This window comes from Geotrypetes seraphini, chromosome 2, assembly GCF_902459505.1.
Source record: "Geotrypetes seraphini chromosome 2, aGeoSer1.1, whole genome shotgun sequence".
In the NCBI taxonomy this organism is placed as follows: Eukaryota; Metazoa; Chordata; class Amphibia; order Gymnophiona; family Dermophiidae; genus Geotrypetes; species Geotrypetes seraphini.
This window is the reverse complement of record NC_047085.1, coordinates 47,894,895-47,909,827: the sequence shown is the minus strand read 5'-3', so window position 1 is coordinate 47,909,827 and position 14,933 is coordinate 47,894,895. Positions and strand designations below refer to the sequence as shown.

The 14,933-nt window shown below is 43.8% G+C and overlaps 1 protein-coding gene across 6 annotated transcripts in view; it reads right to left on the bottom strand.

Annotated features, from left to right (window-relative positions):
• SAMD12 (sterile alpha motif domain containing 12) overlaps positions 1–14,933 on the bottom strand; it is a 655,615-nt gene that overhangs the window by 292,969 nt on the left and 347,713 nt on the right. For 5 of the 6 annotated variants that reach the window (XR_004538408.1, XR_004538407.1, XR_004538411.1 and 2 more), the window contains 2 exons: positions 5,816–5,956; positions 5,305–5,482 (listed from right to left, as the gene is read on the bottom strand). Coding sequence is in view for 1 of the 6 variants with exons in the window: in XM_033934397.1 (XP_033790288.1) it covers positions 5,816–5,956 (141 nt within the window). In the remaining 5 variants the exon portion in view is untranslated. The remainder of the gene's footprint in view (positions 1–5,304; positions 5,483–5,815; positions 5,957–14,933) is intronic. The other variant, XM_033934397.1, reaches the window with a different exon arrangement.

Below are 14,933 nucleotides of genomic sequence, written 5' to 3'. Positions count from 1 at the left end.
AGAGCTCCTCTAAACATATTGTGCACCCTAAATTAAATTAATATCTTGGTTTAGAAATGTATATGTGTATAGAAGGTATATATCAAACCACTCTTAAAAGATGGTCTCCTTCTGACCACCCTTAAATCACCTTCTATTAAAAATATTCATCTTCAGACCCTCAGAAATGCCACCAGGTGTTCAATCGCTTTCATAACAACTGGATTTACACATTCAATCTTCACCGGGTCACTTATGAATGTTATACTCTTTTTTATAATAACTCCAACGGAATAACTTAAACCATCAGTGTAATAAGTTAAAATAGCATAACTGCTTTCATACTTAACTTAGGTGGTAATAGTAAGGGACAGGTACACCGACATGTTTCACCCTTGGGGGGTTTCCTCAGGGCTACAATCCCTTAGTTAGACTTTCACGCCACGCGACCACCCAAAATGCTGTTATCAAGATCATTATATTTAATGATTTGTAAACCGAGTCGAGTTCCTTCGGGAAATGATCCGGTATATAAACCGAAGATTAGATTAGATTAGTCCAGCCCTAATCGGCTCTAGCATTATGTTCCGTGAGTTGGCCCCTTAATGAGGAAGTTGCCAACATGGGCTACTGGTAAGTGGGCTGTTTTTTTAGCACAGTGCACAAAACAGGACCCTATGCTAAAATAGTATGACAGAGTTCAAACAAGCGTGGGATGAACCCAGAGGATCTCTCATCAGAAAATAGGTATATATTGAAGGAACTGAGGCCAGTACTGGGCAGACTTGCACTGTCTGTGTCCCGTATATGGACATTCAGTTGAGGACAGGCTGGAGAGGGCTTTGATAGGTGGGATGGTTAAGATGGGCTGGAGTGAGCTTTGATGGAGACTCCAGTAGACAGAACCTAAGCACAGTACTGGGCAGAACTCTGGGTTTCTGGCCCAAAAATATCTAAGATAAAGGACCATTTAAATAAAATTATTAATTTATAGAGCACATACGGTTGGTAAGACTGTTGGTTGGTAAGACTGTACGGTTGGTTGGATCATTCGGGTCTTTATCTGCTTGTCATTTACTATGTAGCAAAAGTCACAAGGTTCCGAGAGTGGTAACTCAACAGCGAAAAACACTGAGAATGCAAACACAACTTGAAAAGTCTTCTAATAATAATAAATTCATGTGATAGGGTGCCCTCAGTGTGTAGGATGAGTGATGGGAGAAATTCTCCAGCGCTTACTCCACAAGGTAGAGGTAACCATACCCCCATCTGCACACCATCATTGGGCACCGCTTGTGTGCCTTAAATCAAAAGGTGAATGAAAAACAGTGAATACCTAAATAATTTCCACCGTCCTCCCGTCCTTGCTGTTTGACTCATGAAGACAATTTAAAGCTAAGTCTACTATTATTGTTTGGGGAGTTGGCTGGGGGGTTTCTAGTGTGGTTTCCATCAGCGATTACACTGGTGTCTCTTTAGGTATTCACTGTTTTTGATTTAAGGCACACAAGCGGTGCCCAATGATGGTGTGCAGATGGGGGTATGGTTACCTCTACCTTGTGGAGTAAGCGCTGGAGAATTTCTCCCATCACTGATCCTACACACGGAGGGCACCCTATCACATGAATTTATTATTATTAGACTTTTCAAGTTGTGTTTACATTCTCAGTGTTTTTCACTGTTGAATTACTACTCTCGGAACCTTGTGACTTTTGCTGCCTTGCTGTCGGTATCTTTTGTAAGTCCCTTTGGCAGATTTCTCTGGAGTAGTGTAGTCATTTACTATGTAGCAAAATAACCCATCTTAATAGTAGCCCATGTTGATAATTTCTCTCCTAAGTCGGGTTATTTTAGTATGTCGAGTTATTTGTGACCATCTCTGTGAAAAGGTGACTAAAGTCACCAGAAACAAAAAAAAAAAAAAGAGGCTTCAATGAATTCTGCTACAACTTATAATTAGTGATACAAGAGTCCAAACCCCGTCCTTTCATGTGTGTGTGTGTGTGTGTGTGTGTGTGTGGGTGGGGTAGTTACAGAAGTTCAAACACACAACTTTTTCAGTCTGCTGAGGGACCCATGACATTAAAAAAAAAAAACTGGTCTCTCTCGATATTTTGCATCCTCTACTTCAGTCACCTTTTCCCAGAGACAGCCACAGTTTAGCACAGGGTCTCATTTTATCCAATAAAGACCCTGTGCTAAAACAATCTGATCTATGGTAGAATAATCTGATTAACAAAAACGCATGCGGATAAGTTCCCCGCTAAATGACTTCAGGACCTTTTTGCTAAATTTTTCCTCCAACCGTGCTTTAACAGCAAACATTAACACATAGTAAGTGCAAAGGCTGTACAGTAGTTGTTTGGGGGAGCACCCAGCATGTGCTCTATGGTCATTGCCACATGTTTTGATTATTAGTGCAGATTAGAGAATGACACGGTGAGAAAATTCATCACCGTTCCCGTCCCCGCGGATAACTGCGGGGAACCATCTCCATGTCATTCTTCAAGGAGAGAGGGAAGAATCAGAGTCTGAATAGGCCCAGCCACTGGCCCTCAAGCCTTGCATTGAAGAACGCTGATGTAGAAGGACTGAGTTTGAGATGGATACTAAAGAATGGCACGGAATGCTTTCCCACGGTTATCTGTGGGGACGGGAACGGTGATGAATTTTCTCACCGTGTCATTCTCTAGTGCAGATAAACGTACCTTCTGTAGATGGGTGACAAGTACGCCCATGCTAACTGCACAAGTGATAGTACCCTGTGCTAACTGCAGTATGCAGCCAATACCAATTCCCCTCTAATAACCCACCAAATTCTCACTCCCAAACGCAGTGTGCTGTCATGCCATCATAGTAACAGATACTGCGTGTAAAGGAGGGAACTCAATAAACAGCTCTATTCTATAATGGGCACATCCCTTATGTAGAATAGCATTTAGTGCGGACCCGTGCCTAACTTTTGGGCACCAGGCTTATACCTGGTAAAACTTGGTATAATGTCAGTACCCATGTTAAGCGTGGATAGGCAGTATTCTATAGTTCCACATGCAACTTTTCGTAATGCCCCTGTCTAGGGATACAATATTTTGCTGTGTAAAATCCCAGATGCATGGCCACGCCCTGTTCTGCCCCTAGCCCTGCCTCATTCAACCCCAGCCCCATCCTGTTCTGCCTCTAGCCCTACCTCCAGAAAGCTAATTTTTTTAATTTCTGACCTCCGGGCCGCGTCCAAGGGCCTCCGAGCATGCGTAGATGTATGTGACATCATCCGTACATGCTCAGAGACCTTCCAGACACGTCCAGAGCTTTCCAAAACCCAAACTGCTGGGTTTTTGAAAATCTGTCCGAGCACCCGGACAGTCCTCTAACAAGACATCTGGTAACCCTACCCCTGGCACGCCCATGGCCAGTTAGGCAAACTGGGTCATGCCATGTCAAGTGGTTCAGAGCTCCTCACACGACCATATCAGAAATTTGTTCAGGGGATATGTTGGGACCACTAATGAGGATATCCAAAGTTATAGGGCAAGGTATCAACTGGATCCAGATTTAGGGGCCCATTTATTTGAGCCATTTTTTTGTATCTGTAGAAGATGTCGATTGGGGACATTCCTTGAAATTGGAACAGTTGACATGAGGCTAGATGCACTAAACACAGTCACTGTGTGGGTCGCTGTGGACCGATTTTTGGGCCGATTCTGAAACAGTGATTGATGTTCAACAAGTTTGCATGCAAATGATTTGTACGGAGGTTTGCCGTAATCCTGTCCAATGGGTCGCTGTGAGAGCAACTTTGACATGGGTGCGGAATAGTCCAGTTGATGCAGACACCAATGTACGCATACGCCAAGGATTACTAAGTCAGTTATAGGTGTGGTTTATTGGGGGGGTATTGAGAAGTGGTTAGTGACCACTGGACATTTAAGGGTAGTCATGTTTTTATACCTCTTTTGGCCATCTGGTCAGTTTGGGTATCTTTTTGACACATGGAGGGGCATAATCGAAAGGAACGTCTAAGTCCATTTTTGTCCAAGTTGCAAGTCATCTAAAGTAAAAAACAGCTTAGGACACATTTTTGAAAAATACGTTCAAATATTTTTTCGTTTCGAAAATCGTCCAAGTATACGTCCTGCCGATCTGATCGTCCAAGTCGCTAAATCGTCCATCTTTATACCACATTTTCGTCCAACTTTTTGTCCAAGTCAAAAATGCCTAGAACAAGCCCTGTTGGAAATGGGAGGGGTCTGCAAAGTGATGGACTGAACACCCAGACATGTCACCTAAATAGTGGGGTACCTTACAGGGCACTGCTGTGAACTTCACAAAAAGGGTGCCATGTCTTCATCTCACTACAGCTCCTTTATAGGTCATGGTGAGCCCCCCAAACCACCTCTAGAATCCCCTAGACCCACTTATCTACCACCCCAATAGCCCTTTTGGCTGCAGGAGCCACTTATATGCTAGTAAAAAAGGGTTTTGGGGGTGTATAGGGGAGTACACATGTTTCAATATCAATGCAGTGATTACAGGGGCTTATGGGCATGGGTCCTCCTCTCTATGGGTCCCTAACCCACTCCCAAGATGGCTTAAGACGCCTCTGTGCAGCACGACTAGGCTTTCCTATGCTAGGCGATGATGTTCTGGAGGCACAATTTTCAAGTTGTGATTAATATTTTTATGGGGAGGGGTCAGTGATTACTGAGGTAGTGTGTGGGGGTCTATATTATGTGTTTGCAGCGCTTATCTGGTCACTTTAGGTGGGTTTTTGTGACTTAGACCATGTTTTAAATGGTCTAAGTCACAACGTCCAAGTTCCGTCGATCCTGTGCTTTATAACTTTCGGTTATACATGCAGTACGACTAAGTCTAAGCCTGCCCACGTCCCGCCCAAATCCCGCCCTCGACACTCCTCCTTACACATCCCGTTTAGCTATGGTCATTCAGCGGCACTATAAAGGCCTAGATCGTTTATAAATACATCCAAAACCTGGTTTTATTATCGGCACTTGGACGTTTTTGACTGATGATCATCCAAGTGCCGACAGTTTTTGGATGTTTTTCTCTTTCGATTATGAGCCCCTTAGGCTTTTTACTAAGACACAGAAGAGATTTCTACTGTGGTCTAGAACGTGAAACGCTCTGAGCATCGGAACAGTGTCAGAACATTTAACGCTCTGGTCATAATAGAAACCTCTAAAGCAGCTTAATTTAAAAAAAAAAAAAGGGGTAGTCATTATTGAAACAGTCTAGCCCACAACATTCTATATTTGCTTTGGACATTTTTACAATTTCCCCCCAAAATGGCCAAAATCATAAGCTTACCCTAGTCCAGTCGAAAAACATGCTCCTTTGAGATTTAGACAAACTTCAGAGATAAACATCTTAAAAATGAGTCTCAAAAATGGCCTTTTGGAGATTTTTGTAAAAGAAATGTCCATCTGCCGCTTTGTGGCCATTCTTTAAAAATGTTTTTCTGTTTTGAAAATGAGCCCCTTAATATCTGAAAAAAACAAAAAAAAAAAGCCACTGCTAATATATTTTTCCAAACTTTGGTTCCGATCGCCTCACTTTTATTTTTTTCTTCTTTTAGCAGCTTGACATTTAAACAGGATGAATGCCAACAGTCTGCAGATCAAAAATATTCGTCTTCCCAAGTGACCAAAATGTTTATATATTGTTTCTGCCTTGCAATATTCCTCCAGCCTACCTGAAGCGACCTTTGCACACCAGCCTGTACTGGTAAAGGGCAAATCTGTTTCAGGCTAATATTGGCCAGTAAACTGCTATTTTTTTTTCTCCTCAAATCCTATTTTTTTAAAGAAGTTTCTCCTACCTTGTGTAAGCAATTGAAGGTTGCGCACTTCTTCGCGTACTTTTAACTGAAGAACCTGCTGGAGAACATGTTGCCTTTGGCTCTCCTGAGCAATGCCCACACGTTCAAGCTTCTTGTCAGTAAGCCTCAACAAGGCTCTGCCTGCAGAGGGAAAATGGCTGTTATTAGATATCTATCAATACGTAAAAACCCTTCTGAAGAACGCTATGAAAATCCTGTTCAAATCTGTATAGTTCTTCTTAACAAAAGCAAAGTAGTTGTGAAGAAAAAACACACACTCCCCTCTAAACAATATTAAATCTTATATCCATAAATATTTTAATATTTTTAACCAGGTGGTCCTCAGTGTGATTGCATAGTCAGGTGAGCGCAGAGGCGTTCAATACTTAACTCATGCGCAGGCTATACAGCCCACTGCAGTACACCATCCTTTCTGCTAAAAACAAATTGCGCACTCCCAGTCTCTGCGCACACCTGACTATGCAATCACACTGAGGACCTCCTGGTTAAAAATATTAAAATATTTATGGATGTAAGATTTAATATTGTTTAGAGGGGAGTGTACCGTTATGTTTTTTTTCACAACCGCTTTGCTTTTGTTGAGAAGACCTACGTAGATTTGTTCTTAGATATCTGGCAGGGCTGAGGAAAGTTCTAGATAATTCTCTTGCGGGTGGGCATGTTCACAGAATTAAGAATCAAAATCCTAACGCTGGCTTTTAAATCTCATATTAAAATTGGGTCAATACCCTCAAGTGCATTTCCCTTACCAAAAAAAAAAAAAAAAAAAAAAAAGGACATCCAGCTTACAAGTTTTTCTCTCTTTGCACAATTTTGCTTAAAACCACCTTACAGCACTTCCTCCTGCCTCAATTTACTCAACCTCATAAGAACAGCCATACTGGGTCAGACCAATGGCCCATCAAGCCCAGTAGCCCATTCTCACGGTGGCCAATCCAGGTCATTAGTACCTGGCCAGAACCTAAGGAGCAAAAATATCCTATGCAAGCAATGGCTTCCCCCAAGACTTTCTCAATAACACCAATTAGAATGATCACCCAAACACCAAAAATGCTAAACCCAAACCTAAGGGAAGGCAACTACAAGCAAAGGAATGCCCACTGAGTAGATCAAAAGCAAAAATCAAACAGGCCACAAAGGGGAAACCCTGCAAACTGGTCCGTGAGATACCAATGGCCAGTTTGCAAAATTTCCCCTTCACAGCCCGTCCATCATCCCTTGCCTCGAAGGGAAGAGTCTTATGGCTCTAAGCCCTGAAGATACACAGCAGACTGGCTCCCCAGGTCCACCTGAAAGCTTTCCCTGCAGAGTAGCAGTCCATCTGAGCGGAACCTGCATCCTTTCCCAGGCAGAGAATCCCCAAGAATGGGGTCTCAGGGCACCCAAGCCTCAGTAAAACCAACTTTGAATGAGAAGAAGAAAAAAAAGTCTTAAGGAGAGCAGATCAGAACACCTCTTCACAGTTTGTTTGCAGAAGAAAAACTGGGAGGGACACTGTGCTACACCCCTATGTGGGAGGTGCTCGAAGCTGTAAGTATTCTCACTTCTGCAAGTCCAGTTCACTGGAACAGATTGAGCACCATATGTACGGACTCTCAAGGAGATGTAACAGAAATAGAATTGTCCCCTAGATGGAGCAAAAAGTTATGTGCTGAGATGATTCTGTAAAGGACGCTCTGTATGGAATGACCTTTACAGAGTGCATTTTATACCTGCCAAAAGCTATTGTAAATGCTCGGGTCCAACTGATGGCAGTTGGGCATGCAAATGCAGGTATTCTAACATATGGTGCCTAATTTCTGGGAATACCCTTGACCCACCCATGCATTCCTTTGGAGTTGTGCAAATATGAAATTTAGGTGCACATGTTTAGGGTTACCAGATTTTACATATGTAAAATCCAGACCCCCCCCTAAACCCGCCCCCAGGCCCGCCCAGTCCTACCCATCCCCGCCCCATTACGCTCATGCCACGCCCCAGCCCCACCCCCAGCCCACCCGCCTCAGTCGGGAGGGCATCCGCGCATGTGTGGATGCCCCTCCCGACATGATTTGCTTTTCAAAACCCGGACAAAGTGCTTGGTTTTGAAATGCCATCTGGACATGCCCTCTAGAAAGAGGACATGTCCGGGTTAATTCAGATGCCTGGCAACCCTACACACGTTACAGAGCCATGTATAAATCCTAATTACTGACAATTATGTGCTTAACACCAATAATTGATTGCCATGGTTAATCAGCTAATTAATTTATTTGCGCATCTGTGACTCCCAGCTTTGGGTGACCTATACGGAATTCGGTGTTACAGATAATGCCCCAGAGGGAACTGCTGGCATGTTTCTAAAATAGAATTGCATTCCAGCCTCCTGCAAACCAATTTAGATGAAGGAAGTAATAAAAATTCAAATCACTCTACTAAGCAAATGCTGAGATACTAAAATCAGCGGCTGAAATGTTTGGATAATATCGTAAAATATTAGACCCCCCTCCAAATTACCGCATCAACAACAACAACAACAAAAATAGCTCTGATGTTCTGGAGATTTCCATTTATGCACTTTCGCCCTGTACCATCTCCATTTCGTTCTTGGTAGAGTAATTTGACAGCAGCATGCATCAATCTACAGACCTTTACACGCATAAGATCTGATACTAAGTTTTAGCTTATCCTAGATCAGGGGTAAGGAACTCCGGTCCTCGAGAGCCGTATTCCAGTCGGGTTTTCAGGTTTCCCCCAATGAATATGCATTGAAAGCAGTGCGTGCAAATAGATCTCATGCATATTCATTGGGGAAATCCTGAAAACCCGACTGGAATACGGCTCTCGAGGACCGGAGTTCCCTACCCCTGTCCTAGATGAACAGTACCGCAGCTGAGAAGGCAGTTTTAAAAGTGCGCATTTGCCCAGGAGCACAGTTTTATAACAGGATTCTTCAGGGTTATCAATGTGGATAACTAGCAAGAAGCTGTTTGGAAGTTCCACTATCCTATCATATGATATAATATTATTTAAAATGATATTATTACACAAGAAACCAATTAATGCAAATCAGAATAAATTGCTCCTCATCATGACAGGAGTAGCCATGCAGCTGATGATGAAAAATTGGAAAAGTTGGGATAACTTAAAATATAGTTTCTGGTGGGAATCCTTATGTCAGATTTATAAGTTTGAAAACATTAATTCTATACAGAGGGGACACCATAGCAAATTCAAGGAAATTTGGGGCCCGTTAACAAAATATTGTAAGTTATGAATTATTAATATTATTTCCCTTTGATTCATGTAAGATTGTTATACACATCCAGGAGGGGATGGGGGAGGGTTAGGGTGGGGGGGAAGGTTTTTTTTAATAGCTGTATATTATTTGTTGGAATAGAGTGCAGTATGTTATATTACTTGATTGTTCATATGTATGCACTATGTATTCGATTTAAAATGAATAAAAAATTTATAAAAAACGAAGCTGTTTTGCCATTAACTCATTCTGTTTTAGCACAAGTCTCATTTTAATGCAATGAAGCTTAGTTATTAATAAATGGGATGGATTGACAGTAAAATAACATGTCTTACAGGTAACTATCCCCCCCCCGGGAAAACTGCATGTGTAATCTCTGCATATAAGAACAAATCAAGAGATTGACCCTTAAAACTCCACAAAAATGGAAAACTGACAAGAACAAAAAACTTGTGGAGGAGATGTTCAAGATGCAGACTTTATTAAAATCACAGTTTAAAACGAACTAAGCTGTAACTTGCGCAGAGTTATATCTTAGTTCGTTTTTGGTTCTTAATCCACGAGCTTCTGTATCAGGACCTTAGGGACCCCTTTTTAAAAAAAAAAAAAAAATTATTTATTCATTTAAAAACAAACACAAAGTGCAATAGAATATATAAACATTTGGTACAATGAGACAGCACTTATATCTATAAAATAACAACATAAGTATTTTTCTCCCCCCCTTCCCACTCTCCCCAGATGTCTGTGAAACTCCTTTAAAAATTAAAGGCTTACACTATTGATTGGTTTTTACAAAATTCGTTAATGGGCCCCAAGTCTCAGCAATTTTTTTTATAATATCCCATTTGTTCCGAATTCATAAGCTCATAAAATAGGCACAGGGTTTCCCACCAAAAAATATAATTCAGTCTATCCCAGTTTTTCCAATTTTATGTAATCAACTGTATAGCAATCCACGTCATAACAAGAAATAATCCGTTCTTGCTTGCGTTAACTAGACTTCTGTGTTGTAATATAGTTCCAAACAAAACAATGTCATTGGGATAGAAGTTTCCAATATCCTATTGATTGTACCCCATATAGACTTCCAAAAATTGAGTATCAAGGGACAATAATACAACAGATGATCCAGTATCCCTACATCAAGATGACAAATGTCAGCATCTATTAGATTTTGAACTGCCAGACATTTGCAAACGAACAGGGGTCCAAAAAATTCTCTGTAACTGAAAAAACAAGTTTGTCTCATAGATGCTGAATCTGTACATCTCATTCTCCAAGACCAAATCCGTGGCCATTGAGTAGCAGAAATCTGCTGCTTTATCTCAATGCTCAAAATATCTTTTAAGCTTGTTTTTGTTTTTTTATTTAAAAAGTCAGATATTAATTTGTACCACTTGGCGGCCTGATGCCCTTGTAAATCAGTCTGGAAACATAGGCCCGGCAGTATCGTCGAAACACGGACCGTGTTGGGTCCACATCCCCCAACACCTTGGGTCCTAGGTATTTTTATGTGGATTATTAAACTGTGATTTTAATCAAGCTTGCATCTTGAACATTTCCTTCTCCACAAATTTTTTGTTCTAATCTCTGCATATACCCACTTTTGCCTACGTTCAAGAGAGGTTAATGCGGAAAGCTTGTGCTAGAGTGGTACGATAATAACGCGCATGGCTTCTAACAAAAGCTGCACACAATTTTGAGTGGATGAGTAGCCTAATGGTTCGTACGGTGGGGCTTTGATTCTGGCAAACTGGGTTCCGTTCCCAATGCAGTTCCTTGTGAATGGGCTAGTGGGCTTGATGGACCATTGGTCTGACCCAGTGAGGCTATTCTTATGTTTTTATAGATCCCCTTGCCCCACCCTCAGGCCCACCTAGTTATGCCCATCCCCGCCCTAATCCCACCACCAAGCCCGCCGTAGCACCGCCCCCCGCCTGCTCTTGTCAATTCATGTTCAGTGTGCTGCAGCTTCGCAATGTTTGCGAGACACTGATGTAGGACATACTGAACACCTGTGATGTTATCACAAACTAACACCCGTGTCTTGACTCAGCCATGTGATCTCATCAATATTGCCTAGCACAAGACAGCGATGACTGGAAATGTAAATATCAGGTGCATAAGGAATGGGGGAGGGGCAGATCTGCGCAAAACAGGCCTGCAAAAATCAGACAGGTTATAAGCTTCGTTAGCAGTGGTGGTAGTGTTGCATTGCACATACCTTCTCCCACCACTGGGTAGCAGAAAAAAAGGCTGCAGTAGCACCTCTTTCTTTCTAGTGTTTGATTGAATGCCATATGGAGGTTCACATTAGAGAATGACACGGGGACAAATTTTTCTCTGTCCCTGCAGGAGCTCAATTTCCCTGTCCCGTCCCCGTGAATTTTGTCGCTGTCACTGTCCCATTCCTGTAAGTTCTGCCTTAACCACACAAGCCTCAAACACGATTTTAAAGTGTTAGAGCACAGTTCTTCAACCGCCGGTCCGCAGACTGGTGCCGGTCCACAGAAAATTCCTGCCGGTCCGCGCAGGACCGGCGATATCAACATCTTTAATTTCCTGCCGGTCCGCGCAGGACCGGCAAGATCGAGGAGCCAGAGAGATAACGTTGGCCCAGAGAGATAACGGGAGCCTACGACAGCCATGCTTTCTCCCCTCCCAGCCCTTACTTACAAGCGCAGCGATTCAGGAAGGAAGCCTTGGAGCTTTTGCTGAGTCAGCCGCCTCTGATGATGCAACTTCCGCTTTCCTCAGAGGCGGTGCGACCCAACAAAGGACCCGAGGCTGCCTTACTGAATCGCAGCGCTGGCAAGTAAGGAGAGTTGCTGGGAGGGGAGAAAGCCACTGTTAGAGGTTGGGAAGCTGCTGGGCATGGTAAAAAAAAAAAAAGGGACAGCTGCTACTGGACCTGGAGAGGGAGAAGGAGAGATGCTGCTTGGAGGGGAGGAGGGAAAGGAGTCTGGGAAGCTTCTGGGCAAGGGGAAAAAGGGACAGCTGCTACTGGACCTGGATTGGGATAAGGAGAGATGCTGCTGGGAGGGAAGGAGTGAAAGGAAAGGGAAGAGAGTTACTGCTGGACAGGGGGAGGAGGGAAGGGAGAAGAAAAAAGAAAGGAAACAGCTGGCAGGGAGATTAGACGAGGGGAAGGGGAGACACAGGAATGAGATGGGAAGGGGGGATCAGCAGAGAAATTGAGAGGGACAAAGATGCTAGATCTGGTGTAGGAGAGAGAAAAATGAAGAGAGCAGTGAAGCTGGAATGTATCATGTAAAAAGGAGAGAGGTGGCATAGGCTGGATGGAAAGGGGAGAGGGGCATAGAAAGAAGACAAATACCATATGGAAGGGGAAGAGGTCAGACAGCAGATGGAAGGGGTAGATGCTGGATTGAAGAGACAGAGAGGGCAGATGCTGGAAGGGAGTGAAAAGAAGATGAAAGCAGAAACCAGAGACAACAAAAAGGTAGAAACAAATAATTTTATTTCTATTTTGTGATTAGAATATATCAGATTTGAAATACCGTATTTGCCGGCGTATAGGACGACTGGGCGTATAAGACGACCCCCCAACTTTTAGCTAAAAAATAGAGTTTTGTGTTATACTCGCCGTATAAGACGACCCCTTCTTCCACACACCTTCTCTACCGCCCCGGGTGCAGCACAGCCGGCCAGGTCCCCTTACTTTTGTGGCACTTCCCCGACCGACCGACAGACAACAGCCCCGATCCGACAAACCTCCCTGCCCTTAACCGCGAATCTAAATTACCTTCTTACAGCTGCTGTAAGAAGGTATTTAGATTCGCGGCTACAGGGCAGGGAGGATTGTCGGACCCGGGCTGTTATCGGTCGGTCGGGGAAGTGCCACAAAAGTAAGGGGACCTGGCCGGCTGTGCTGCACTCGGGGCGGGGCGGGCCGCTCCTCTCCCTTGGTAGCCACTCGAACCGCGAGGCTACTCTCCTTCTCCTTATCTGCCCTGCCTGCAGCACAGAGCCGAACGGAAGTCTTCCCGACGTCAGCGCTGACGTCGGAGGGAGGGAGGGCTTTGTTTAAGCTTTGTTTAAGCCCTCCCTCCCCTCCGACGTCAGCGCTGACGTCGGGAAGACTTCCGTTCGGCTCTGTGCTGCAGGCATGGCAGGTAAGGAGAAGAAGAGCCGCGCAAGTAAGGGCATGTAAACTGTACCCGGCGTATAAGACGACCCCCGACTTTGGGGAGGATTTTAAGGTACTAAAAAGTCGTCTTATACGCCGGCAAATACGGTATATATCTTGGTGTTAGACATAACTGGGGACTGCAAAGTCTAGCAGTGACTTAGGTTTCTCTCTGACCAGGGGGGCAGTTGCCTTAGTTGCACTCCCCTAACCCTATTCCTGCTATGTGTGACTGCGGTATTCTGTTAGCATGATATTTCTGTGTAGCATTCTGTAATAATTTGGCTTATTCAGTTTTCTTGATAGTAGAGGGGATATATGTGAAGGGGAGGGGAGACAGGGATTTTGTTGATCCTTGCTCTTTATTATATGTATTTATAAAATGACAATTGTACAGAATATTGTTTCTTTTTATACTTTGATAAAATACATTCAGTATAAAATCATAACTGAGGCTTGTGCAGATGGGATCAGATGGTTTGCGAGGACCGAGCTCACGTTAAATTTCAGTCCTAGTAGTTTGCCTGTCCACAAAATAATTTTTTTTTCCCGCCGGTCCATAGGTGTAAAAAGATTGAAGAACACTGTGTTAGAGGCTTGTGCAGATAAGGACGGAGCTTGCAGGAATGGGGCAGGGACAAACAAAGAACTTGTGGGGATGGGAAAAAGATTTTCTGCGGGGACGGGAAAAAATTTGTCCCCATGTAATTCCCTAGTTCACATGGAACACATGATTCAGCCAGAGCCTGACGAGATTGTGGAGATGAAGGGGATAGCTTGAGCCACTGTCAATACTTACATTGATCAGTGGGAGGGGTTAGAATGAATGAGGATATGAGATGGACACGTGGTCTGATAAAGCTCTGAATGCCATTGTTAATGAAATAAAGTGACAAACATTTTCTCATTGTAGGGGATTCCACTCTCCAGTATCACTCATGGAAACCACTGCACTGATTGGCGAGACTTATCCTTTTATGCATTTGACAAAGTGGACTCTGGTTCTTGAAAGCTCATGCCTCAATAAATTGGCTTGTCTCTAGGGTTTTCACCTGTATGTCAAATTTGTTTCTTTTAAAGTTTGTATTCCTTCATGGTCATACTACTCAAAATCTGCCATGTAGAATGTAAGCTCTCTCGAACAGGGAATGTCTCTTACATGTTAATGTACAGCAGGGGTGTCAAACTCAGGCCCGAGGGCCAAATTTGGCCCACTATTTGGCCCACCGTTCCTTCCCTCCCTCCATCCCAGCTGCCCAATCTCATCTTCAAAGCAGCCTGCAGAGGATTGCAGGTCAGCTGTAGCATACCTAGCAAGCTGCCTTTAGACCTCCGCGATCCCATACGTCAGAAGAGGGGTGGGACCACGACAGAGGAAACGTGCTGCGGAGGCCGAGGCAGCCTGCTAGGTTCGCTACAGCCGACCGGTGATCCTCTGCAGGCTGCTTTGAAGATGAGACCGGGAAGTCGGGATGGAGGGAGGGAAGGAATGGCAGGCCAAATCTCAAAGGTGAGACCGGGAAGAAGAAGGGGGAAAACATGTAGGCCTTTGGGGTGGGAGGTGGGCCCTGGTGTAGAAGTACACATAGATTCCACACAACCGTGCATATGCCTGACTGAGGTGGGGAGAGAGGGGAAGAAATAATAGGTCTAAAAACAGAGGAGAGGGAGAAAGATGGTGGACAGTGGGATGGAGGGAGGGAAGG